General features: G+C 35.8%; 3 protein-coding genes and 1 non-coding gene across 4 annotated transcripts; 1 reads left to right on the top strand and 3 right to left on the bottom strand.

Moving 5' to 3' along the window:
• Positions 1-2,820: 2,820 nt before the first annotated feature.
• LOC142556838 (uncharacterized) lies at positions 2,821-3,186 on the bottom strand. Its single transcript, XM_075668343.1, has one exon. The coding sequence runs from the start codon at positions 3,184-3,186 to the stop codon at positions 2,821-2,823; it is 366 nt and encodes a 121-aa protein (XP_075524458.1).
• Positions 3,187-4,294: 1,108 nt separating this feature from the next.
• Positions 4,295-6,534, bottom strand: LOC142556837 (uncharacterized). Its single transcript, XM_075668342.1, has 3 exons — positions 6,043-6,534; positions 4,610-5,971; positions 4,295-4,498 (listed from the first exon to the last, which is right to left on the bottom strand). The coding sequence occupies exons 1-3, from the start codon at positions 6,532-6,534 to the stop codon at positions 4,295-4,297; spliced, it is 2,058 nt and encodes a 685-aa protein (XP_075524457.1).
• Positions 6,535-10,284: 3,750 nt separating this feature from the next.
• On the top strand, positions 10,285-10,355 carry TRNAG-CCC (transfer RNA glycine (anticodon CCC)). Its single transcript has one exon. It is a non-coding gene; the product is annotated as a tRNA-Gly (tRNA).
• Positions 10,356-11,935: 1,580 nt separating this feature from the next.
• Positions 11,936-14,647, bottom strand: LOC142556602 (autophagy-related protein 18a-like). The gene is made up of 4 exons (XM_075668070.1): positions 13,759-14,647; positions 12,900-13,107; positions 12,417-12,543; positions 11,936-12,198 (listed from the first exon to the last, which is right to left on the bottom strand). The coding sequence occupies exons 1-4, from the start codon at positions 14,572-14,574 to the stop codon at positions 12,108-12,110; spliced, it is 1,242 nt and encodes a 413-aa protein (XP_075524185.1). The 5' UTR covers positions 14,575-14,647; the 3' UTR covers positions 11,936-12,107.
• Positions 14,648-27,995: the final 13,348 nt, after the last annotated feature.

Below are 27,995 nucleotides of genomic sequence, written 5' to 3'. Positions count from 1 at the left end.
AGTCAACTCCCCTTCGCCAACAACCCTCAAATGAACCCGGCCAAGAGCTCCCTCAAACGGATCAGCCTACCCAGGCTAACATCTTTTTTGAGGGGGCTACTGCCACTGGTGTTAAGCGCGTCAAGCAGATACTTAGCCCTGCTGGCGGTATTCTTTCAAAGTGCTTCTGCCAGTGTTAGGTTCCTGGAGGGATCAAACCGGCTTCTGTCTGTAAGCTCTTATGCTCTATCTTTTTATTTTCTCTCTTTTTTAAAAAAACTCTTTTTTGTTCAGGCTGCCCAGATGATAGTCTCGGCCTTTGAAGAGGTTGCGACAGTGGCCACAAAGAAAGGTCAGCAAGCCCGGGCTGCTCAAGAAATTCATGACCATCTTCAAGTCGAAATTGCCCGGGTTCAGAAGCTACACGAGGAGAAGACTACTGGTCTTCAAGCTTCCCTGGAAATGGCCAATCAACAATTGGCCTCTACTCAGATTGCCCGGGACGAAGGCATAGCCCGGGAGGAAACCTCTCAAAGGCGAATTACGTTCCTGGAATCCCGGGTTCATTATCTTGAGGATGAGGCCAACACACAGCAACATCGGGCTGTTGTTGCTGAGGATAAACTCAGACTCCTTCAGCTGACCCAAGAGGAATGGAGGACTGTATTCCTTCAATCTGCGGAATTTCAAGCGGCTGTTGAAGATGGAGCATATAACTATTTCAAAGTCGGCTTTTAGAAGTGCCGGGAACAGTTTGAGGAAGAGGGTCTGATTCCTGCGGGCAAGGAAGGCTTCCCGGATATTGATAAGACCATCGACTCCCTTCCCAAGGACGATGTTGCTGACAAAGAGAAAGGGAAAACTACCGAAGAGGCCGGGGAGCAATCTACTGCAGTAGACTTAGAATAGGATTGTAATTTTGTGTTTCTTGACATTTTCTTTTGTAGTTTTTGGCCTCCGGGCTTTCCTTAATGAAATTTTTATTTTCCCTTCATCCATGTCATAATAATAACTTGCCATATATTCAGCACCCGGTCTTCTCACATAATCACCATGTTCATATCTCAATAAGTCAAAAAATTTCTAAGTGTTCGAGCGATAACCGGGAACTTCAATAAGCGACCGGGCTGCTAAGCCTTTGAATCCAAATAATAATTCTTGTGATTTCTTAAGAACCAAGGTACATAGCCTTGGGCCGGGGAACATGTCCCGGGACTTAAGAATGGTCGAGGTGTGGTGCCCCGAGCCAGGGTGTAGCACCCTAGGCTTTTTAAAAACCAAGGTGCGGAGCCTTTGGCCGGGGAGCATGTCCCGAGACTTGGAAATGGTCGAGGTGTGGTTCCTCGAGGCAGGGTGTAGTGCCCTGGGCTTTTCTTGAAATAACCGGGGCCTAGTACCTCCCGGGATAAGATACAAGAAACATTTATAACACTTTTCCTTTGAGAAAATAGATCTTTCATTTATTTCTTCCATCAAATAATTACATCTGTCATGCATAGTACTTTTTTCAAATTAAATACATTCCAAGCCTTTTAAGAAGATGGCCCTGGGCATCTTCTAGATAAAAAGTTCCCATACTAACCCTCCGGATAATCTTATAGGGTCCCTCCCACCTGTCTTCCAACTTCCCAACATCCCCGGCAGAATTGACTTTCTTCATGACTAAATCCCCTACTTGGAAATCTCAGATCCGGACCCTCTTGTTATATGATTTCATAACCCGGTTCCGATACGCTTCCATTCGAATGAATGCTCGGTCTCTTTTTTCTTCCACCAAATCCAACTCCATAGCCCGGCTTTGATCATTGTCGTCCGGGTAAGATTCTACGCGGGAAGAAGTTTTCCCGATCTCAACTGGAAGGACTGCTTCAGAACCATATACTAAGTTGAAAGGAGTTTCTTGGGTAGGTGCCCGAGGAGTGGTTCTGTATGCCCAGAGAACACTGGGTAATTCTTCCACCCAATCCTTTCATTTGCCTTGTAGCCTTGTTTTCAGTGCTTGTACAATAATTCTATTGACCAACCTCTGTTTGGCCATTAGCTTGAGGATAGGCAACATAGGTGAAAGACTGAGTGATCTTCATCTCCCGGCACCACGATGTAATCTCTTTGCCCTGAAACTGTCTTCCATTATCTGATATCAGTCTTCTGGGCACTCCAAACCTACATACAATGTTTTTCCACATAAATTTCAGAACTTCCTGCTCAGTGATCTTGGCCAAGGGCTCAGCTTCCACCCATTTAGAGAAATAATCTACCACCAGCAAGAATTTTTTTCTGATCTCGGGCAATTGGGAAGTAGCCCACAATATCCATACCCCATTGATCAAAGGGGCAAGATGCCCAAACAGGCTTCATAAGAGTGGCCGGGCTATGTTGAAAATTTGAGTGGTGTTGGCACTCTTCACAAGCCTGTTCTACTCGGGTAGAATCTTGGCTAAGAGTTGGCCACCAGAATCCAGCAAGCATTGTCTTCCGGGCCAAAGATATTCCTCCGAGGTGCTCAGCACAACATCCTTCATGAATTTCTCGGAGGACATAATCCACTTCTCCCTCAGATAAGCATTTTAATAATGGTCCCTGGAATGATATCATGTACAAGATATTATTTAAGATAACAAACCTGGGAGCTTGTCTCTTAATCTTTTGAGCTCGGGCTTTATCCTCGGGTAATTCATTGTTCACAATGAACTTTATCAGAGGTGTCATCCAGGAATTCTCTGATGTTGATAATGTTTCTTCTTCAATAGAAAAGATCAACCGATAAACATGCAAGACTTTCCGGGTACTGACTTCTGATAGTGAAGCAGTCATTTTTGCCAAAGCATCAGCCTCTCCATTCTACTCCCGGGGTATTTGTTCAACACTCCAATCCACAAAGGTTTCTGCTTGGGCTTGAATGAGCCGTATATATTTGATCATCCTGCTATCATTAGCTTCATAAGCGCCCTTTATCTGTTGAGTGATTAGCTGTGAATCAGAGTACAGAATAATCCGAGAAGCTCCAACTTCCCAGGTAGCTCGGATACAAGCAAGAACAGCCTCATACTCAGCCTCATTATTAGTTACCCGGGAGTCGATCCTTATTTCCAATTTAATCTTTTCTCCCGGGGGAGATATTATCACAACCCCCACTCCACATCCAGCAAGGCTAGACGCCCCGTGCACAAAAACTCTCCAAACTTCTTCTTCCTCGGATTGAACCATTTCGGATAAGAAATCTGATAAGGCTTGTGCTTTGATGGCAACCCGAGGTTTGTACTCAATGTCATATTCTTCCAACTCTACTGTTCACTTGATCATCCGCCCGGATACTTCAGAATGAGTCATAATCCTCCCAAGAGGACTATTGGTAAGAACAATGATTTGATGTGACAGGAAGTAAGGTCGTAGCTTCCGGGCGGTCATGATCAAGGCCAAAGCAATCTTCTCTATTTCACTGTAACGGAGCTCAGGGCCTTTTAGAGCATGGCTGACATAGTAGACAGGCTTTTGATCAGAGCCTTCTTCTTTTATTATAACCGAGCTGGCAGCATACTCCGTAGTAGAATGATAAACGAATAGCTTTTCCCCAGGCTCCAGCTTCACCAATACAGGGAGCTCTGCAAGGTGAATCTTCAAATCCTGGAAGGCCTGTTCACATTTCTCATCCCACCTGAATTGTTGGGCCTTCTTTAGAACCTGAAAGAAAGGATAACTCCTGTGTGCTGATCGGGATATAAATCGAGACAGGGAAGCAATCCTCTCGGTCAGCTTCTGTACTTCTTTGACAGATCGGGGAGATGGCATGCACAACACGGATTTGACTTTTTCCTGATTTACCTCAATCCCCCGGTCGGTCACTATGAAACCCAAAAACTTGCCACTCTTGACACAAAAAATGCATTTGGCAGGGTTGAGCTTTATCCCGTAATGCATTAGAGTGGCAAAGGTCTCTTCTAGATAAATAATGAAATTTGCGACCTCTTTAGACTTGCCCAGGATGTCATCCACGTATACCTCCACATTCCGGCACAGTTGCTTCTCAAAGACTTTGTTCATGAGACGCTGGTAAGTATCCCCTGTATTCTTTAACACGAAAGGCATTACAACATAGCAAAATGTACCTCCCGAGGTGATGAAGCTGGCTTTATCTTGATCATTCTTGGCCAAGGGAATTTGATGATACCCCTGGTAAGCATCCATGAAACTCAGTAGTTCAAAGCCCGAGGTGGAATCCACCAGTTGGTCAATCCTTGGCAGGGGGTAATGGTCTTTAGGGCAAGCTTTATTGAGGTCGCGGAAATCTACACACATTCTCCACTTCCCGTTGGACTTAAGGTACCAACACCACATTCGAAAGCCATGTAAGAAATTGAATTTCTCGAATGTGGCCGGCCTTCAGCAGCTCCTTCACCTGTTCATCAATAACTTTGTCCTTTTCAGGGCCAAAGTGTCTCTTCTTTTGCTTCACCGGGTGAGATCCCGGGAGAATATTCAATTGATGCTCTGATATCAGGGGTGAGATCCCTGTCAAATCCTGTTGGGACCAGGCAAACACATGAATATTAGCTTTTAAAAAATTGATCAGACTAACCCGGTTGGATGTACTGAGGTCCCGAGCCACCCGGATTTGCTGCCCTGGTCCGACCTTTATCATCTCATGTTCCTCCTCTGCCACAAAATGTACCTCCCCCTTCTCCACTATTCTTCCTCCTCGTTCATCCACTCTTGCTTTCTTTCCTTCCCTACTAGTTTTGCTCTGATCAGCTCGAACTGCTTCCACATAGAATTTCCGGGAAGAGGGTTGGTCTCCCCGGACTTCTCCTACCCGGGCTCCCACAGGAAATTTGATCTTCTGGTGGTAGGTGGATGCCACGGCTTTTAATTCGTTCATAGCTTGCCTCCCCAGAATGATGTTGTATGATGATGGGGAGTCCACCACAGTGAAAGAGGTCATCACCGTCTTTTTGAGATCTTGGGAACCTAGAGTCAGTGGAAAAACAATCTCTCCTTCCGGGTAAACCACATGGCCAGTAAAGCCAAAAAGTGCGGTTTCCACAGCTTCTAAATGATAGCCCTGCAAATCCATCTGCTTGAATGCGTCTTTAAAGATGACATTAACAGAGCTGCCCGAGTCCACGAAGACTCCCAAAATATCATAATTGGCTACCCGGGCTTGGATAACCAGGGCGTCATTATGGGGTAAATTCACCCCCTTTAAATCTTCCGGGCCGAAACTGATCACCGCCTCATTTCTCCTCACCCCTTCCACCTCCATGCAGTCCCTCCTACTCCTGGATTTCCTCGCCCGGTTTGAGTCACCATCAGTGGATCCTCCATAAATCATTTTGATTAAACCCATGGCAGGAGGCGAATTCTTCTTTCTCTCGGGCTCGGGCTCCCTCCTTTTCCCGGGCTCATTCCTTACATTGTCCCTTACATCTCCTCCCCGGACACTAGATCCTGGCTGCCGAGATGTCCAAGGCAGCAATCTCGGTCTCTTGTTGGCTTGACTGGGTCCCGTGACGGGAGGCAGGGCATAGTCTCCCTTCAATGTTTTACAGTCTTCGGTGTTGTGGTAACACACTTTGTGGATAGTGCAGAATCCTCTCTTCTCGGGCCGGGATAGTTGATAATCTGGGGCCAGATTTCTACTGCATTCCTGTATCTCCTTCTCCCGGACAATCTTTAGGGGCACATGGTGAGAAAAATGCCCTGGATTACCCCTTCTTTGTCCCTTCTCCTCGGGCCTAGATACCCGGTCTCCTCTTTCCTTCCTCACAGCCTCTCTCTTCTGCTTCTGGGCTTCCTCCATATTGATGTATTTTTCTGCCCGGGATAATAAATCCTCAAAGTCCCCGGGCATTTTCTTGGTTAATGACTTGAAAAATTCACCCTCCCTCAAGCCTTGGGTGAATGCAGTCGTCTTTGTCTCAGTGGCACAAGTAAGAACGTCAAGAGCCACTCTATTAAATCTTCTGATGTAAGCCCTTAAACTCTCTTCCGAGCTCTGCTTAACTTCAAAGAGACTGAATGCAGTCTTCTTGTACTTTTACTGCTGCTGAAATGGTGTGAAAACACCTTTTGGAAGTCTTTGAAAGGACTAATACTTTGAGGAGCCAAACCATCAAACCATCTTTGAGCCGAATCCACCAACGTTGTCAGGAACACCTTACACTTGATTCGATCAGTGTAACAGTGCAGCATGGCGATATTCTCAAACCTGGCCAGGTGCTCCTCGGGGTCTGCATTGCCATCATAATCTTTTACTTTGGCGGACTTGAAATTTCCAGGAAGAGATTCCTGGACGATAATATCAGCAAATGGGCATCCTCTGGTGACTGTCTGGGAAGTGCTCCGACTCTCCAACTGTCCTTCCAGGACCTTCATCTTCTGCCTTAACTCCAGCAATTCTTCTGCCATAGTCGGGGATTTTGACCCGGCGCTGGATTCCTCGTCTTCTACTCTCACTTCCTCCTCCTCCCTCAACTCCTGCTCCTGCTCCTGCTCCTGCTCATGCTCCTGTCTATCTCCGAGTGGTGTAACATGCTGAGAAACTTCTTTCCTGGCCATATCTTGCTTTACTGCATCGGATATAATTTTTTTCAACTCTCCCGGGTCATGGAAATGAGATTTGGTCCAGTATTATGAACACCACCTTGTCTCGAAGTTTTCCCCTCATCTTCATGGGCCCGAGAATTATCTTGATTAGTTCTTCTTGTACGAGCCATATAAACGTCTTAATCTCGATTTTCCACAGACGGTGCCAATGATGAGACCTTTCTGAAATGGATGAGCCGGGTAAAGGGCTCCAACAGATCAAATCAGTAATTTATAATGTTTGTTTGGGGACCCGGACGCTAATTCATTTCTTAATCATCTTTGGGAATAATTAGATCAATTAATAAACAGGGTCTAATTTTTTTTTAAATACGAGAGTACGCAACATATGAAATAAATCTTATTTCATTTACAAGATCAATATCCAGATCTAAGTACAAGTCCTGTACAAAAGTAAATCATAACAACTACTGTTCCTTCACTACATGTCAAGTGATGAAACAAATCTACTTCTGAGTCCGAATCTCCACGCTAAAGTATAATCTCTCATCCTCGTCTTGACCCTAATCATGTCTCACCTGTTGTCATGTACACATACAAACACAACAACAGCCGGATAACTCCGATGAGAAATACATTCCCAGTATAAATCATGTATACATGCAATCATATAAATAAATATAAAAGCATGCAGCAAATATCAATAACAGATATCAAATCTGAAGACATGAATCGATATAACACTGTAAATCAAACTCTGACTCACAATCTCTGACTCGACTCTTTCCTAATCTAGGGATCCCGATCTGAATAAGAACGCAACAATCTCCCACCTACTATCTCGATCGTGGTGGCGGTACGTTCTTATTTACGGACTTTGGTCCTGTCCATATCGAATCTCAGCGATAGAAGTCGCTCTACTCCTAAGCAACATCGATATGACCAAACGTCCGGTGTCCTGGCGACTCAGCCGAAGACTTGGCACATCAGCCAAAGACTAGGCGTGTCCGCCCAAAAACTAGGCACATCCGCCCCTAACTCTACAAATAACATATGCTTAACTATAAATCAATAGAATAAGCATAACAATCTCAAACATTGCAACATATCGAGGCAATGACAATTCAGTATGTGATTTTGGGAAACTCAAGTTAAATCAAACTCGAGTTGTGCAATCCCGGATCAACATTAATTTATACCTTTCTCTTCTCGGTCTGACGAAAGTCGAAGTCTCGAATTCAAATCTGTCGATACTCAATCTGGTAATGACAAAGGTCGAGGAGTATAATATCAATACACCATTCAAATCAATACTGGATATAATCGGAACTCAATCAAATTATGTTTCAACGGCATAACTGCACAATCTCAACATACCCATCAATACAGTATCAATCAGATATCAATCCCAACATCTCATAATCAATAACAACACAATTCTGATATTAAATCGGTCTAATTACAATCAAATCAACTCTGAAATTTCATAACAATTTCATACGGTATCTGTTCTTCGATCTGGTTTCGATTATACGATGTCTAACATATCGAGAACACCATATATGAATCATATCCGATTTCTTCAATATCATATTTTCAAAACATAACAAAACGTAGTAAAACTTACGTTCAGTTGAAGCTCTCTTCGATAGAAACACGATACCGAAGTCGGATTGAGAATCGAACGGACAGATCTTGCACAAATCAAATTCTAAGTCTAAGAAGTTCAAGCCTTTCCCTGGAATTTTCATTTTCTTCCTCGGCCTCTGAATGAAGGAAAGGATTTTTCATTTTCATTTTCATTTTCATTTTCTTTCTCAGCAAAACGTGGCTTGTTCTTTGCATTGCACGTCTCGCGCATATGCGCGACCTCAACCGGCGGATATGCGCGAGACCTACTGGTCTCGACTCTCGGCATCTCGCGCATATGCGCGCATGTCTTTCGCGCATGTGCGCGACACTCTCTGGAAATGACATCTTGGCTACTGGACACCTCGCGCATATGAGCGCCTTCACTCGGCGCACATGTGCCAACTTCTCTGGACTCGGCAATTACCAAAACACCTCCTCGCGCATATGCGCGTCCTGTCTCGCGCATATGCGCGAGGTCCTCTGCCTGCCTCACGCATATACGCGCATCACGTCGCGCATATGAGCGAGGGATACTGTCCTCGCACACCCATCCTCACATGCAATCTCATTTCGTGTCTCGGTTGGTCCTTTCATAATCATATCATTTCATAAATCCATAATCGCAAATTAACAGATAAAATAAATCTCGGGCCTTACAGTTTGGGAATTTGATTGAAGATAGTGGCTGCAACACAACCTGCAACTAAGAAAGGAACTCGTGAATGGGCGCCAGAGGGGTGTCTGGCGTAGCCACTCCGATGCTAAAGTCAGCAGGTTTTTCAGAGGAACACAATCGATATTTGAGAAAATATGTAAGTGCTTGAGAATTGAAGGATTTCAGAATCTATAAATGACATTAATACCCGCTATTTATAGTAGAAAATGAGGTAGATACCTCGATTCCAGAGCCACCTACTAAATATGTCAAGTCGGCTACCCATACTTATAGCTTCTGATGGCTTCTAGGACACTCCAAGCACAAGTGGTTCTGACAGAATAGACAATATGTATCAATCACACTCGAGTGTGGTGCAATTCTCGAGGTGACCCGGGTAGTAGGTTACCCGGGTATTTGTGCTAGGGCCCGGGCTATGATGATTGCCCGGGCAGAGGCGAAGTGCCTGGGAAGAGAAGGTCTGCCCGGGTCCTCGGGAAAGTATCTGGCATATTGGTTCTGATTTGGGCTATCCAAGTAACAAATTGGGTTAATGATGACCCAGATCCTGATGGGGGTATCAGGATTCGATTGAGACGCAAGCCTAAATGACATCCGTCTCTTGCGAGGATATGACAAGGGCATTAAACAATTCGAGTTGGTTTGTAAATTCTTTTAATCAATTTAATAAATAATTGATTCGTATTCGAATTTAACAAACTCAAGCCGAACTCGAAAATGTTCGAATTTTTTTTAAGTCGAATTCGAGTCCCAAATTATTTTGTTCGATAGTTCGTAAACTGCTTGCAAACATTAATATTTTATTTATATAATATTAAATATATATATACACATTTCGTTCTTTCAAATTTTCATTCTCGAACCTTAATATACATACAATAGTTTGTGCTTGGAGTGTCCTAGACGCCATCAGAAGCTATAAGCATGGGTAGCCGACTTGACATATTTAGTAGGTGGCTCTGGAATCGAGGTACCTACCCCATTTTCTACTATAAATAGCAGGTATTAATGTCATTTATAGATTCTGAAATCCTTCAATTCTCAAGCACTTACATATTTTCTCAGATATCGATTGTGTTCATCTGAAAAACCTGCTGACTTTAGCATCGGAGTGGCTACGCCGGACACCCATCCGGCGCCCATTCACGAGTTCCTTTCCTTTCTTAGTTGCAGGTTGTGTTGTAGCCACTATCTTCAATAAAATTTCCAAATACTATAAATTACTGATTTGATCTGTTGGAGCCCCTTATCCGGCTCATCCATTTCAATAAGGTCTCATCAAATCCAATTTTCGCAATAATTTTATACTAGAAAGCTGAATAAATGTTATTTTTGTCATATGGTATATTTTCCTAGAATTCGTATATTATGCAATCAAATAAAAACAAAAATCAAAAAATTGCTTCAGCTTGTCATTATTATAAATAAATATAAAATTTTACCACTCAAACAAAGCGCATCTAGTGTAGTGGTATCATAGTACCCTCCCACGGTACTGACCGGGGTTCGATTCCCCGGATGCGCAATTTCTTTTTTTCTCACCTTTTTGGTCTTGACATAATATATACAAGGATTTAATATAACATCGGTCAACTATAATATTAACTAGTCTATAATATTTTTTATAAATTATTTGATTTATATTTAAATGATGATCAAAATATAATTATAAGAAATACTGAGAGACTATCTGTAATTTTGATATATAAATTAAAAAATAAAAAAATAAAAAATAATTCATTTGATTTATATTTAAATGAAAATCAAATAAAAGAATAAAAAATGACATCAAAAAGAATTGAACCTACAATCTAAATCCCAAGAAATAATGACTCTATCAACTAAACTACATATAACTTATTACATTAAAATTTTAACATTTTATTAATATATAATTATTAAAACAGACTATGACACAAAAGTTAGTTATTCTAAGTGTCCTAAACTTAATATAATAGTATATAAATATATATACGTACACAAAATTAAATTTTGAATATTTTTCAGTTTATATAAAATAAATTTTAATATGTAATATAATGAGGTTAAAAGTATTTTTTTAATTAATATTTGAGTATTTATTTTATTGAATTGTACATTTTGCTTCATTCATAAAATAATAGTGCAATGGAAAAGGTATTTTGGGTAAAAAATTTAGTACATCATGAGATATCAATTAAGGTGTTTTTGCATTATATATATATATATATATGCTATTTAGTTAAGTTTGAGACATTTAGAATAATTAACTTTGGTGTCATGGTCTGTTTTAATAATTATATATATTAATAAAATGTTAAAACTTTTAATGTAAGTTATTATATGTAGTTCAGTGGATAGAGTCATTGTTTCTTGGAGTTTAGGTTATAGATTCAATTCTTACTGAAGTCATTTTTTTATTATTTTATTTTTCAACTTTTTTTTTTAAAATTTCTATATCAACATTACAGTGTATTCTCTCAATATTTCTTATAATTATGTTTTGATCATCATTTAAATATAAATCAAATGAATTATAAAAAATATTATACAAGCACGTAACGCATGCGTCGGTACACTATTATACTAATAATTATATGAATGCATTACATGCTTACACATTTTTTTCTTTATATGAATAATTATTGTTATCTATGACTATTATATTATAATAAGTAAAATTATCCGGTGGATAATGTGTTTTTTTTTTAAAATAGAAACAATGATGCGATTTGTTTGTGGAGGTCAAGTATTAATTAAAAGTTTTTTTTGAACCCATTAATTAAAAGTTTTTAAAAGTGAAAAAACAGTTTTCAATTTTTATTGTAATTTTAATCATTTTACGTCAAACAATAAATAATAAATAAAATTACCATATTCATAACAATATTTCTATATACATATTCATTAAAAACAAATACACAAAATCTTCGAATCCTAAAAAAATGGTTGAATTACACCATACAATCCATCCATACGCAAGTTATTATTATTTTTTATTTTTATTTTTGTTTTGGAAAAACAAAAATCTATACAATGATTTTTTTTAAAAAAATATTGTTCCAGATATACCAACGAATGAATGATATATGTTCTTCGTGGATACGGTTAAAACACAAACAAGAATCACAGAAGTACAATTTTTTATTTTTTTGTTCACAATTAATTAGTCAGTTTCAAACAAGTTGGTTATATACATACAGATATTTACAACATCACGATTCCATTGATTAGCAGAAAGGCAAGATGAGTAGAGGAACATAGAATATTATGCCCCGTAAATGCAGAAGAACATACGCTAGAAGGCTTCTTCAAGCTTGAGGAAATTATGATACTCCAACTGTGCCATTTCCCCACCAGTTGCTGGGTCGAACTTGCATCGGTAAAAACTGCATAAAATTCACACAAATCAATAATTTTCCGAAAGACAGTAATCCAAAAGGGAAAAACCGCAAACATGACAGTATAAATGCAGAACAATGGATTTCTTGGAGACATGTTTGTCACTGCTTGTCCATCCTTGACTAGAGGACCACGACATTTAAAATAGCACGAAGAGACCTTCCTAATAATGGCAATCTTGTGTATTATAGAGTTTTCAATAAACCTTCCATCCAAGCCAAGAATTACGACTGTATTCTTTTGGTGACCAAATGCAGCAATGTGTTGAGATCCTTCAGGCAACCGAAACTGAGCCACTGACCATTCAGAACTGAAGTACTTGGGGAGCACTCCTGCCAAATGAACTTCTCACTTAGGGTGGACCCAAAGGTAAACGAAAACAAATGGCTGTAGTGTTCACTTACAAACTCTTGGACGCCAATTTCCCACTCTTAGGAAAGAAAGAGGTGCATGAAACATTATCACTATAATCTAACACCCACAAAATAGCAAAACCGAACGGAAACCAGAGTAAATAATTTGTGGAACCACAAAGGCATCCATGGATAGAGCATAAAAATGCCAGAATACACCCAACAAATCATCGATTTCACCAATTCAACTTGATTATAGGCCAAAAAAAGTCATCAACTTCTAAAATCCATACAAGGGAAAAAATATATGTTCCACATTTGAGCAAAAACTGTACCTTTGATGAAAGAGAGAGACGAAATAGAAGTGTTAACAGCAGTATTTGAATCAGGGGGACTATCAGACCTCTCACTTCCAACATTTCCTGGATTAACCTTCAGGCTAAAAACATGAACAGTGTCCTTATCACTTGAGACAGCCAGCCACTGGGCAGTGGGTGAGAATGCCAGGCTATATATTTCCGCTCTGTCTGCACCCCTCCGTACCTGCATCATATTTTGTCAGCTATTTGTTCCATTCAGAAACAGTCATGCTTTCACACTCACCAGTGAGATAAATCAAAGACATACAAATGCAGAATCGAAACACAATTTGTCAGTGTTAAATTTTATTTGACCCTAAACCAAGCTCAAATTTATCAAAAAATGGAAATAAAAGTGCTAACAACACTAAAAAAAATTTATGGTAGTAGACAATGGGTAACAAAAGAGGTGAAAGTTCACTTAACTCATACAGCAAGTAATCTTTGAAGCTACCCTATGAACTAAAGGAGTTAGACCATGTTCCATTTCCTGAATAAAAGAACATGTTTGACAGTGACATTGGGTTGAGTATGTCAATTATTCCTTCAGTATGAAACAAGGGTCTTCAAATAAGAATTGGAAGCAATTAAACATAAATAAATTCTACTGATTCTATATGAAAAGAATTTCAGGTATTATATTACCAACAATACATCAATCGAAAAGAATTTCAGGTATTATGATACAATTTAGCAACAAAGCCCAACAAAATCTACTCCAAGTCTCCAATCCTCAACATATTCACCAGTTAAATCTTGCCGAACGAAAACCTCAAAGATGGAGCATTCAATAATCACAGATAAAAATAGAAAGGAATTAAGACGAAAAAGTTACCTCCTGCAATAAAGAACCATCATGAGTATTGAAAATTCGAACCAGGGTTCCTTTACTGCTTGCCGTGGCAAGAAAATTGCCATCCTGAGACAATGTAAAGCAGGCGATCCTCGAATCATGAGCAAGAATAAACTTAGTCCTCTTGGATGCGTAATGCTCCACCCTGACCTGTCCCTTCTGCAAACCCGGACAAACCAACACAAACGACCCAGCTATCTGCGACACCGCACACAAACCCTTGGGGTTCGCAATCGTTTCAATCTGATTCAACAGCTTCAAATCCGAAAAATTATAGACATATATCTTATGCTCCAGAACAACCGCGATTCTATCCCTTCGTAATCGAACCCCACGAACCTCAGATCTAAAGGAAAGCTCCCCGATGCACCGGCTCTGATGATCGTCCCAGATCATGACCTTGTTCACCGGATACTGCGGCGCATCGCCGCCACCAACTAAAGCGAGGATATTGCAGCGGAAGAGCATCTCCACAGCGCCAATGCCACCGTTGCAGTCGAAATCACGGCGGAAGATCTCGCGGAAGGGGTCACAGTTGTAGATTCTAAAGCCTCCATCGGTTCCTGTGGAGAAGCAACCGTAATCCTGATTGAAAGACACGTGCAGAAGCTTCGCCGCGCGATCGATCCCAGCAGGGTTTGGTGCGGCGGAATCAGCGCCCGAAGATCTCCCGGAGTAATCATCATCGGGCGGGTCGTGTTGAGGCCATGGCTGCTGCTGCTCCAGGTACGGATGGAGCATGAGATTCGGGTCCGGGTCGGAATCCGGGTGAGAGGGGAAGCTGCAGAGAGTAGCCATGGAGAAAGAAAAGAACAGGAACACACGTGAAATTATATTAAGGACAACTGCTCTGGCGCTCGTAATCCCGTGCATTGGCGATTTGATTTTTCATACAAATAGGTGACACGTAAGTCGAAAAAATGACTCATATTTTACCTTGTTGAGTTCAATTTTAAAAATTAATCTATGAGAGAGGATTGTACAAGTCCAAATACGTAACTCACAGTCCAATACATAATAATGAACATGAGCTTTGATATGATGTTAAGATCGAGACTTTGACCTAACTCAATCTCAAAAATTAACTCAAATAAGAATATTGTGCAAGTTCACAGATGCAACTCACAAAAACTCTATCCAAACTATGTAAGACATTTAACAATATATTGTTTTAATGTTAGCGTTAAGTCAAAAATAAACTAAATAAAAAAATAATATAATGAATTGAAATTTGATAATATAAAAATTATAATAAAAGAAATACAGAACACAAAAAAAAAAAATTTACTCGTTATGTTAAGATAAAAGTTAGCAAGAATATATATATTTATACAATATTATTAAATTTGACATATTTAAAATAATTAATTTTAATGTCACTTGTTTTTATAAACCAAAAATTCTTTTTTCCAAAATTACTAAAACATTATATTTTTATTTTAAAAAAATCATAAAAATATGTTGTAGTCAATATGTATCCAATCTAAAACAATCTTGTCCAAATAAATTATATTTTTATATTTATCCAAATTCATATCACCATCTAATAAAAAAATAGTTATTAATAAATATTTTTAAATTTTCTAATTTTAATATAATCTAATTTTTTTTATACAAATAATGTAAAAGCAAAAAATTAATATTTATGGCATCACATGCATCTAGTATATACTAAGCCACATATAAAATAAATTTAGTGTACTTTTTTTTAAAATAAATATTTTTGTTATTTTAACCTTTTGACAATCAATGAGTATTTCAAAATTTAAACTTACAATATATTAATTTCGAATAAAATAAAATAATAATGTGAACATATATTTGCTAATGTTTAACATTGCCCAAGTAAATTCACTAGATCACATATAATATATCTATTATATATAAAAATACTGTGACTTTATATGTGAACTTTCATTTATCTCCTTATTAATTATTTGTTTTACATTAATTTCTTACTTTAAATGTGTCTTTTTTTAATAAATATGTGACTTTATATGTACATTTCCATTTATCTCCTTATAAATTGTTAATTGCTTGCTTTAGATTAATTGCTTACTTTAAATGTGTCTCTTTTTTTCCTCCTTATTCATATTTTAAATATGTGTGACTAATATAAATATGCGATTTTATATGTGAATTTTCATTTATCTCCTTATTAATTGTTTGCTTTAAATTAATTTCTTACTTTAAATGTGTCTTTTTTTCCTCTTTATTCATATTTTAAATATGTGTGATTATTAGTATTTAATTTTCTATGTCTACACACATTATAATATGTTATTTTTAAATTATGTAAATTAGTATTTGATTTTTTTGTGCCTATCCACATTATAATATGTTATTTTTAATCCAATGATTTAGATTTTTTATTTATCTTTTCATTATGTAAATTAAAATAATTAAAGTTTAGAAATAACCCATTATCGAATTGTGAATTTTCTTTGGTGTCTTATTAATTTTTTTCATGTCCTCGTTAATTTGTCTTTGTGACGTGGACTATAACTTATACGTTTAAAAAAATATTTTTTGCAAAGGTTTATAATTAAAAAATACTTTAATAAAATATGGTCAAAAAATTTATTGTAGTATAATTTTTTTACAAAAATATTTTTAAAATTTTAAATCTGTTTACTTGTGACCGTTTATTAGAATATATGAGTTTAAATTAAAGTTTTTTGCAACCGAAATTTTTTTGCGGTTTATATTTATAAATTATTTAAATAAAACACGGTAAAAGATCGTTGTGATTTGAGCCGTCGATTTGGGTCGGGTTTGTCGGTTTGGCCTGCACCGCCAAAAATTTTAAGTGAGTTGGGTAGAAATTTTGTCGACTCATTTAAAGGTGAGCCTAAATGAACTCGCACGAGTTTATATTATATATCTATATATCTAATATTATCGATTTTCAATCATGAATTCTTGATATAAAATGAAAATTATCATTTTGATTTTAAAATTGTGATGTTACTATGTTATCCAAAATTTTGTGTTGTTGGGACATTTTGGCAGTCACTCAAAATTGAGTGCCAAAGTAAGCATTTGAGTTGTTTTTTTGGATTCCTAACAATATGTTCGTCAATATATTATTTTTAAGTTAGTTTTATCAGTATCGTGAGGGGTAAATTTTTTTATTACAATATATAAATATTATCATCTCTTTCAATTAATATCCACTTTCATGTTTGACATGTTATGAGTCTTGATAAAATGAGGAATAATAAATTCAAGCAAACGAATACACAAAAGTCTGCGGCGAAACCAAAATTATATGGTAGCGAGAATTAATATATAAATTTTTTGTGAATTTATCGATGTTAAGATACATAACAAATCTTATATCATAATATATAAAATTTCAACCTTATAAATGAAATAAATCAAACATATATGAAATATACAAAATTTCATTACAATATACAATCAAGTAATTTATTAAATTTGTATTTTATTCTACAAGAATTCTTGTCAAACTCAGTGATTGTGGATCTAACATCTATTAAATCAGCAAACTAAAGAGCGTGTCAATTAAACTAATTGAGTAACCATATTTCTTGAATTTCTAATTAATTTTTTATCTTGATAATTTGTTTCATTTAATATTTTAAATTATAATATACCGTTACTATAACTAAAGACACATTTTTTTTAAATATTCATAAGGATTCAATCACTAACTCATATGGAAAAACATTTATCTACATACTATATTGAAAATATTCTAATTAATTCAGCGCATGTGCTGAAAATTTTATAATTAATTAAAAAAATTCATTTACGATAATCATATTTAATCTTTTTGGACTATCATTTATTTCATAAGATATTCATCGTAATTATTTATTTTTATGTTAATATTTAAATCTGAATTATGATGTATATTGTTTTTCTAAAAGTTCTTAAATAATGATTTAATACATTTATTCGACACTTCAATATTAACGTTTTAAAATATAATAATTTTATATTGTATGTGTGCAACACTTCTGATCATGATTATAAAAATTTTAAAAATAAATTAGGTAGAAAATAAAAAAATTACACAATTAATCAAAAGACAGAAAATAAAATCTAAATAATTATCTATAACATATAAACTACTAATACCGACTTCTAAAGATTGAAGTCGGTGAGAGTGAAAGGCCATTATGTGCTAAAAAAATAAAAATCTAATGCTTGAATGAGTCATACTGCAAAGTTAGTGAAGTAAAAATGAAAGAAAAAATGGGTTAATAAAAATATTATAACGGGCTAAGTTGAATGAGGCTCATTCATATAAGTATCTCACTTGGTCTTACCTTATGTTTTGTCACTGTACAAAGCGAAAGTTCATGCACTGTAGTGTTCTACATTTTCTTAATTTTTTTCTTGATTTCAAATTTAATTTCATCATCTATTGATCTTTAAAGATATATTAATTTTTTTATAAACATCTAATCTTAAATTTGATCAATTAAACAAATAATTATTATACTTGTATACAAAAATAAATAGATTAATATATTTGAAAATAGAAAAAGTAATGTATTGAGAAGAATAAAAAAAGAATGTTAGAATTAATACTATAATCATCTAATGTCAATATTAAATTTAACATCTTACATTCGAAAATGTGTTTATTGAGGTAAAGACTATGATGATAAACTAAAAATAATAATTTATTTATCATTGTAACGTAATCATAATGTGATCGTTATTTGGAATCAGAAACTGATGTACTTTGACTTTTTAATTAAATTGTATAAACAATTCTTTTATTATTTTTAGTGGATAAACATGTTAAATTTATTAAAATTAAATAGTAGGATTTAATGATGAATAGGAATGTATTAATTCAACTTTCAATTTGGGTTTCGGGATTTTGTCAACATGCTATATATTTTTTTTTCCTGATTTTTCTTTTATTTTAAAATATAATTTTTCAAATAGATGAAAAATGATTTTTTTTTCTCTACTACTTATGTAGAATATCAAGTATATATTATACTCAAATGTCTTATAAATTCATATGATTTAGTAAAATGTTATTTGCATAAACTTATTTGTTGGGTACAATAATTGATCATGTTGGGTAGAGTAATTAAAATGTTGCGCTTGAGCTGGTGTACTATTTAAATGATTTGATTTGCACCGTTACCATAATCCATATGTTTTGATAAAACGGTAAACGCTTGAGCCTACAATTGATATCAGAGCCAATATCCCAACTTTGATTTTCATTGATTGCAATTGGTGCAATTATTAGGAGATAGATTGTTGGGTACAATAATTGTCAACGATGGATATGCGCTTGAGCTGTTGTACGATTTAAAGATTTGACTTGCATCGTTAGTATCAGTTATAGCTTTTGGTAAAGCGACAAACGCTCGATCCTACATTATTCGATTGTAAAGCTAGAAGAAACATGTTGCATCAACTTTTAGTTTTGAATTGGTCCCTTACATATTACTCGATTTTTAAATTTAGAAGCATTCTACGGGTTTCTAATATTATTATAGATTGAATTATAATTAATCCCTTTCAAATTGGATAAATATAGAATAAAACTCATGTAAATATTATTAACAAAAATATTTAAATGAAATATTGGATTTGTCGATAATCAAATAAGAAATAAACAAATTTTGATCATTGAGTGAGAAATAAGATATTTAAAGAAAGTTATAATTGACACAATGAAATAGTGCACCTACATGCATTTATCACTTGTATTTTGCAACTAAAATGTCAAAAAATATTTCCACATATTATTTTTATATCATATTTAAAATAATTATGAATCCTAATTTTAATTATTTTGAGTTGGCATTTGTTATGAAAAATCATTGTTAATAAATTGAATTTGAAAATTCTTATGTCTATATATATCACATATTAATATATCAACCTATGTGGGGACCCAGACGCTAATTAATTCCTTAATCGTCTTTAGGAATGATTCAAACAATTATAATAAACAGGGTCTAAATTTTTTTTTAAAATACAAAGCGGAAACGTAATGTAATTCAATTCAAATTACATATTAAATATAAATATACAAATCTTGTATTATCTACAAGAATTCAACTAGGTTCAACTATATATCAGTGCTGAATCCTAAGTTGCTTCGAAGCCCGGATCTCCACGCTATCTAGTCCAGCCTCGTTCTCTTCTTGACCCTGATCCTATCCCACCTGTTGCCATGCACACATACAAACAAGACAACAGCCGGATAACTCCGGTGAGAATTACATTCTCAGTATAAATCATGTATACATGCAATCGTAAAAACAATATAAAAACATATAACAGATATGTCTAACATGTATTCAAATCAGAATATAAATCCATATCAAGAATAAATCCTATTCTAAACATGTACCATCATCAGGAACATAAATCAATATGTACCATATTCAGGAACATAATCAACATGAATCAATATAACTATCAATTAGACTCATGACTTCACATTTAAGACTAGACTCAATCCTAGTCTAGGGATCCCGATTTCCAGAAGTTAGCATTCCCATATCGACCAACAGTAATAGAAAAGACTCCAGTTCTATCCACGTCGATAGGGTATCGATCACCAGTAATAGAAGAAATACCAATTCTATCCACATCGATATGGTATCGATCACCAGTAATAGAAAAAGCTCGTATTCTATCCACATCGGTATAGTATCGATCACCAGTAATAGAAAGAACTCCGATTCTATCCACATCGATATGATATCGACTATCAGTAATAGAAGAAGTTATGATTCTATCCACATCGATATGGTACCGATCACCAGTAATAGAAGAAGCTCTGATTCTATCTACATCGATATAATATCGATCATCGGTAATAGAAGAAGTTATAATTCTATGCACATCGATAGCCAAACATCCGGTGACAGACTTTGGCACAATCGCCAATACACTATCTTGTGACATCGTGCAATGTGCCCGTGGCGATCCCACCACTATCAGGCACTTCTGTCACAAGATTACTCGTCTAATACCTGCTGTCTATAAATCAAGAGAACAAGTACATCAATCAAATCAATACAATAAGGTAAAGTATGTGATTTAGGGAAACTCGAGCCAAACCTCACTCGAGTTGTGCAATCTCAACTCAACATTAATTTATACCTTTATCTTCTCGGTCCGACGAAGACGAAGTATTGAAGTCAACTCTGTCCATACCCAATCTGATAATGACAATCGAATAGATAAAATATCAGTATATAACTCAGTTCAAAACCTGTTCTGATTAATACTCAAATCAAAACATAATCTGATCAATGTCAATCGACATATGATACCACATACAATCTCAATCAATACCGAGTCTGATCAATATCAATTTACGGATGTTTCGACGGTATAACAATACAATCTCGATAACCCCGTCAATTCCAACACCACAGATATAATACCAGAACTCATAATCACTATCGATATAACTCATAATTTCAACGATAATATAAATCTGATATCGATTCTCAATCAAATCGACTCCAAAATTCATAATAATTCCATAATCAGTCCATTTCTTAATCTGACTTCGATTCTATGATGTTTAACATGTCAAGAACATCATATATGAATTCCATTCAATTCTGGCAATATCATAATTTCAGAACATGTCAAAACGTAACAAAACTTACGTCCAGTTGTAGCCTACGTCGATAGGAACACAGTACTGAAGTCGGATTTAAAATCGGACGGACGAATTTCTCACAAAAGGCGTAAGGATTATTTCGTAACCTTTCTCGACCCTTTTCTCAAATCTGAAAAGAATGGAACGTTTGTATGTATATATATATATATACACGTCGCTCATACAAACCAAGTGGCAATCTTACGTTTTGCATGCCACGCGCATATGCGCGCCCAAAATCCGCGCATATGCGCCGGAAGCACTGTCCGGCTACTGGACTACTCGCGCATATGCGCGCACTGACATCGCGCATATGCGCGAGACCTACTGTCTCCGCATATATCAACTCGCGCATATGCTTGCCTTCTGCCGCGCATGTGCGCCAACCTTTCTGCCCTGCTCGCGCATATACGCTGTTCACGTCGCGCATATGCGCCGAGCACTCCACTAGGCTACTGTACACCTCGCGCATATGCGCGCCCTCATGCCGCGCATATGCGCGGAGTCTTCTGTCAAAACCGCGCATGTGTGCGCACCAACTCGCGCATGTGCGCGCATGACATTTCCTTCGCACATATTTCGCGTCTGTTCTCGTCTTTCCCGGTCCACTCCGTTCCGTCTATAATCACTTCAATTAATCAAGAAATCATTCCAGAATAATCTCAGATTACGGTAAATACACCCAAATCAGTTCAGATTACGGTAAATACATCCAAATCAGTTCAGATTACGGTAATCAAATTCTCGGGCCTTACAACCTAAGTCCAGGTAATAAAAAACTACAAAATGAACTTATTCACCTTCAATGTACACAAAGTATATAGTAAATATATATGGCAATTAAGACAATGAAGTAGAATATATGTTCACATATAACAAAATACATAGACAAGAAAAATAGTAAATAAAAATATTTTTCTAGACATAAATATTTTTTTAATAACTTTTTACAGTGAGTTGGAGAAGATAAAAGAGAAAAAATATTAACTCTTTTGGGTTACACAAAAAATAGAAATGGAAGAAGTGTTTGTCATACAATGAATTCATTTTCCAAATTAAATGTATACTATAAAGTTATATTTGTTGAAAATTAATATTTAAAATGTGTGTATTGAATATTTGAATGTTGAATATTTGAATGTTGAAAATTAGGTGCTGAATATTGAAAATTAGTGTGTGATGATGTAAATTAGTGTGTGATGATGTAGGTAATGATGAATTTATTTTTTGGACTATTTGTAAAGAAATTCTATAAATAGGCTCACCATTTGTGAAGAAATTCAGAATTGAGTAGAGAGAAAAATATTATAAAGTGTGTTGTTTGGTAAATTTTGAGAGTTTGAGATTTTTACTTTTTACCATAAATTTTTACTTTTTCATAACACGTTATCAGCACGAAGCTCTAAAAGTTCTCCATATTTTTCCAAGCTCCAAAACAGAAGAAAAAGGTAACAAAAGTAATAATATTTATTTTACTGTTATTTATTTATTGTGTATATATTTAATATATAATATAATGTTATTCAGAAATAATAAAAATAAATTTTTCAAAAACTTGTTATAAATCCTGGGAGGATGTTAAGACGACATCCCAAACTCCCGGTAGGGGATACGACAAGTATAAAACCCTATAAGGTTTTTAAACAAAATAACTTGTGATACCATATTATAATAATGTGATATGAAATACATAATTATTTAAACATGACTAATATAAATCATATTATTACCATAAAATTATACAAATACATACATTTATTTTTTTGTACACCAACGGTCAAAACGGTAACAAAATGGCTAGGGGTGTCAATCGGGTGGGTTGGGTCGGGTTTCGGGTCAACCCGCGAAATTTTTTTTATTTTTTTTTCAACCCGAACCCGAAAACCCCCAACTCGAACACGAACCCGTATAACCCGACTCAACCCGTCTAACCCGAATTTTATTTATTTTTTTTAAATTTTTTTTAAAAAATTAATGAAAAAAATTCAAAAAAATAAAAATAATAATATTTTAATTTGAACACATAATAACAAAATTTCCGATTTAAATTTGAAAGTTTAATCGTAGAAAATTAAAAGTATATTTACTAAATCAAATAAAAAATTGTTAAAAAAATAAAAATATGCAAAATAAATATTAAATGATGAAAATTTATCATATAAATATACAATAAATTTTGTTCAAACATACAATATATAAAAATATAGGTAATATTTTCAAAAAAAAAAGTTCGCGGGTCAACCCGCGATCCAACCCAACCCAACCCGAAACCCGCCTAACATGGCACTAACCCGAATCAACCCAACCCGAACCCGAACCTGATTTTTTTCGTGATAGGGTCGTGTCGGGTTGACGGATCGTGTCGCATTTTGACACCCCTAAAAATGGCTAGTTTTTGCCTTATAAATATGATCTCACAAACACATTCAATCACTCCAACTTTCACTTCTTCTCTAAAAATTATTCTTCATCAAATTTTCGAAGAAAAAAAGAAGATGGCTTTCTCAAGGATGTTTTTAATTATTTTGGTTATCATACTCACGAGTCTTGTATTTATTGGAGAATATCCTCCTCGCGTGTTTTCTTTATTTTTACGAATGCTTGTATTTGTTGTTTATCCATTACTTTGTATTGCAATATTCATTAACTAATAAAATGCATCGTAAATTTTTTTTAGTACCACCATGACAAACTTGGCAAAGCTCGAGTTCATTGCTCTTGATATTACGGGAAAAAATTATATGCCATGGACCCTTGATGTAGAAATGCATCTTGAGTCATTGGGTCTAAGCGAGACCATTAAAGAAAATAGTATATCTTCATCACAAGAAAAAAGCAAAAGCTATAATATTTTTGCGGCGACATCTTGATGAAGGTTTAAAATGTGAATATCTCATCGAAAAAGATCACATGGCTCTGTGGAAAGGATTAAAAGAAAGATTTGAACATATAAGGGAAGTTATACTTCCGACTGCCCGTGATGAATGGAATATGTTAAGATTCCAAGATTTTAAGAAAGTAAGTGATTACAATTTAGCGATGTATCGAATAATCTCGCAGCTAAAATTTTGTGGACATGAGGTTACAGAATCGGAAATGCTTGAAAAAACATTTTTCCACGTTTCAAGCATCAAATATAACTCTACAGCAACAATATAGAGTGCGTGGATTTGCGAGATATTCTGAACTCATCGCATGTCTTCTTGTGGCGGAAAAGAACAACGAGCTGCTAATGAGAAATCATCAGTCTCGACCCACTGGATCAACAGCATTTCCTGAAGTAAATGCTGTAAGTAAGAATGAATTCAAACATGGAAACCAAAATCGAATTCAAAGACAAGGTTTTGGTCGAGGTCGGTCGTGGACGTGTACGTGGAATTGGCCGTGGTCGTGGTCGAGGCCGTGGTTTTGAAAACAATAGAGATAGTTATTTTTATAACTCATCTCAAAAGGGCGTCACGAACCACCCACAGAAAAGGCATCATGAGAACATGAGTGTTAATGAAAATCACTCGAAAAGATTTGAAAGTTCTTGTTTCAAATGCGGCACTCCAGGACATTGGTCTTGTATTTGTCGAGCCCCTAAGCACCTTTGCAAGCTCTATAAAGAATCGATAAAGGGGAAAGAAAAAGAGACCAACTTCACTGAACGCAGTGACCGTTTGAGTGATTCAACTCATTTTGATGCTGTTGATTTTATGAATGATTTCTCTGGAAATGATCAATATGTTGGTGGGATAGAAATGAAAAATATTGATGCTGCAGATTTTCTCAATGATTTCTCTGACTATGAACAATATATTGGTGGAATATAAATGTACAATAATTTATTTTTCATGTATTCATATGATAGTGTTTTATTGTACAATTATGATATGTGTTATATGTTGGAAACTAGATTCTGGAGTTTGACAAAACATGAATCAATCAATTAACAAAATATGAATCAACTGATACGCGCAACCAAATTCGGCAACTGAACTTATCAACTGAAATCAGCTGATACAATGATACAGAGTAAACTGATCAGTTGGAACTGATCAATTAAAACATTCAGCCGAATGCCTCAAAGTCTCTCAACTGAAGATGTCTCGGGAAAAAACAAAGAAGACATAACAGTTTACAAGAGCACCGCACAACAACCAAGACTACTTAAAACAACGCATTCCGGACAAAGCAATTAAGACGCCGAATTACAACAAATGAAGCAAACAATATCGAAGGAATAATCAAGTGGAAACCAACGGATACAAAGATTCAAATTTATCTCAAGATTACCGTTGGAAAAGAAGAGTATAAATATGGCAGAAGAAAAAGAAGAAGTAACGATACATCATTCAAAACTTGCTATTACTCTGTCAAAATCTCAGCTCACTCTTACTTGATTTATTCGTAGCAATCAAGGCTACAAGTTGAGCAAACTAGCACTCTGTAATATTTGTTAATTCAATAGTGCTAAGATCAGTTACGCACAGAGATCATTTTGTAATACTAAGAGTTTCAGTTTAGGCAGTGGGTAAGTCCTAACTGAAGTGGGTCTGTACAAGTGTTGTATTGGATCAAAGTCTTTTAGTGGAAATCCTATCCTTGTGATAGAAGGGGTGACGTAGGAGTAATTGAATTCTCCGAACATCCAGAAACAATCCTTGTGTATTTTATTTCAGTTCTGTATTCTATCTGTCAATCAGTTACCTTCCGCAACTACCTTAGTTTAACTGATTGATATTGACCAACAAGATTCCGAGAATCAGTTTGTCACCAAACTGAACCCAAAAATTCGATAAGACCAATATTAATTGAGAGTGTTTATTCAACCCCCCCCCCCCTTCTAAACACTCTTGACACGTCAATCGATCCTATCAAGTGGTATCAGAGCGGTTGAATCTTGGTCTTGAATACTTCTGATCTATAAATCTGCTAGCATGACTTCATTCAATAAAATTCCTATGTTCTCAAGAGAAGATTTCGATGACTGGAAAATCAGAATGTAGGCTCACTTAGCTGTACAAGATGATGACATGTGGTATGTCATAACAGACGGACCCATGAAGATTCTAAAAGCAAATACAAGCAATTGCCATAACTAAAGGGGCACCACAGAGAATTCAAAAGCCTAGAGAAGAGTGGACAACTGAGGACAAAAGAAAAAGCCAATCTTGACAATGTGGCCAAAGATACTCTATACAAAACACTGGACAAAGCAACATTCAACAAAATAAAGATGTGCAAAACAGCAAAAGAAATTTGGGAAAAGTTGATTCAGTTATATGAAGGAAATGACCAAACAAAAGAAAATAAACTCTCTATTGCTGTTCAGAAATTTGACAATATCAAAATGAAGGTTGGAGAATCAATGAATGAGTATGATGAAAGGGTGAGCAGTATTGTAAATGAATTAAATGCACTCGGAAAGGTGTATACTAACAAAGAGGTTGCACTAAAAGTGATAAGAGGTCTTCCAAAGGAATGGGATGTCAAAACTATGGCTATGAGAGAATCTAAAGACTTGAACCAGATCAAACTTCATGAACTATTTGCTGATTTAAAGGCTTATGAATTTGAATTGCAGAGCAGAGAAGGAGAACCATTTACTCCTACAGCTACAACTGCTCTAGCAGCTGTAAGAACTGAATCAACCAGTTCAGTCGAGAAATCTGCCGATCAGTTAAGCAATGATGCTATGTCATTATCATCAAAAAGTTTGGGAGGTTCATGAGAAAGAACCAAGGAAACTTTCAGAAGCAATACCAGAAAAACAATTCCAAAGAAGAAATAAATGCTTGCTACAATTGTGGCAAAACAGGTCATTATATTGCTGACTGTCCTAAACCTAAAAAGGACAGTCAAGGATCAACTGACAGAAGAAAGAAATCATATGAGCATAAGAGAAGATCCAGAGATGATAAGAAAACCTACAAAAAGAAACATGAGGTTCTATTAGCTGAAGAGAACAAATCCAAATGGGCAGAAACTGATAGTGACGAATCAGAACCAGAAAGCTCATATAGCTCAAGTGATGAAGAGGAAGTCAAATGTCTAATGACCAATGATACAGAAGCAGAATCTACAAGTCAACATGTATTTGATTTTAGTTCAACTGATTTTACACGAGAAGAACTCATTTTAACATTGCATGAAATGGTAAATGAGTACCAGAAACTTGCATCATCATTTGAGGAAATAAAGTCAAAGCAAAATGATCCCATGGACAATAAAACCAAAACTGATGAATCAGTTGATGGGTTGAGTCTAAAAAGGGAAATTGCTGAGTTAAAAGCAGAGAGAAAGAAAGATCAGTCACTGATCCAGAAATTGATCCTTGAAAATTCAAAACAGACTGAACTCATTCAATCTTGGAATAACTCGTCTACTGCACTGAATGAGATGCAGAATTCACAAAAATCAGTTTCTGATAAAACTGGTTTAGGGTTCAGTAATCAAGGAGAAACGTTTTCAAATGATACTCAACCAAAGCTGACAATGAACAAAGGGAAGTACATTCACTTTGTCAAATCAGCAGTGGTACAAGAACAAATTGAGCCCAGTAAACTGATTGAACAACCTACTGAGAGGTTGAACAAGGCTAGAA

Source organism: Primulina tabacum, chromosome 9 (genome assembly GCF_025594145.1).
Source record: "Primulina tabacum isolate GXHZ01 chromosome 9, ASM2559414v2, whole genome shotgun sequence".
NCBI classification, from domain to species: domain Eukaryota; kingdom Viridiplantae; phylum Streptophyta; class Magnoliopsida; order Lamiales; family Gesneriaceae; genus Primulina; species Primulina tabacum.
Note: the sequence above shows the minus strand (reverse complement) of the source record. Positions and strands in the feature narration are given on the sequence as shown.

What these genes read in the sequence shown, in the direction of transcription:
- LOC142556837 (XM_075668342.1), bottom strand. Translation starts at nt 6,534, where the DNA reads ATGGCCAGGAAAGAAGTTTCTCAGCATGTTACACCACTCGGAGATAGA. An exon ending in CTTTCAAAGACTTCCAAAAG is followed by an intron (nt 5,972 to 6,042) that starts GTGTTTTCACAC and finishes GAAGTTAAGCAG; the next exon opens with AGCTCGGAAGAGAGTTTAAG. An exon ending in AGGAACATGAGATGATAAAG is followed by an intron (nt 4,499 to 4,609) that starts GTCGGACCAGGG and finishes TGGTCCCAACAG; the next exon opens with GATTTGACAGGGATCTCACC.
- LOC142556838 (XM_075668343.1), bottom strand. Translation starts at nt 3,186, where the DNA reads ATGGTTCAATCCGAGGAAGAAGAAGTTTGGAGAGTTTTTGTGCACGGG.
- LOC142556602 (XM_075668070.1), bottom strand. Translation starts at nt 14,574, where the DNA reads ATGGCTACTCTCTGCAGCTTCCCCTCTCACCCGGATTCCGACCCGGAC. An exon ending in ATGGTTCTTTATTGCAGGAG is followed by an intron (nt 13,108 to 13,758) that starts GTAACTTTTTCG and finishes AATATGATGCAG; the next exon opens with GTACGGAGGGGTGCAGACAG. An exon ending in GTCTCTCTCTTTCATCAAAG is followed by an intron (nt 12,544 to 12,899) that starts GTACAGTTTTTG and finishes TTCATTTGGCAG; the next exon opens with GAGTGCTCCCCAAGTACTTC.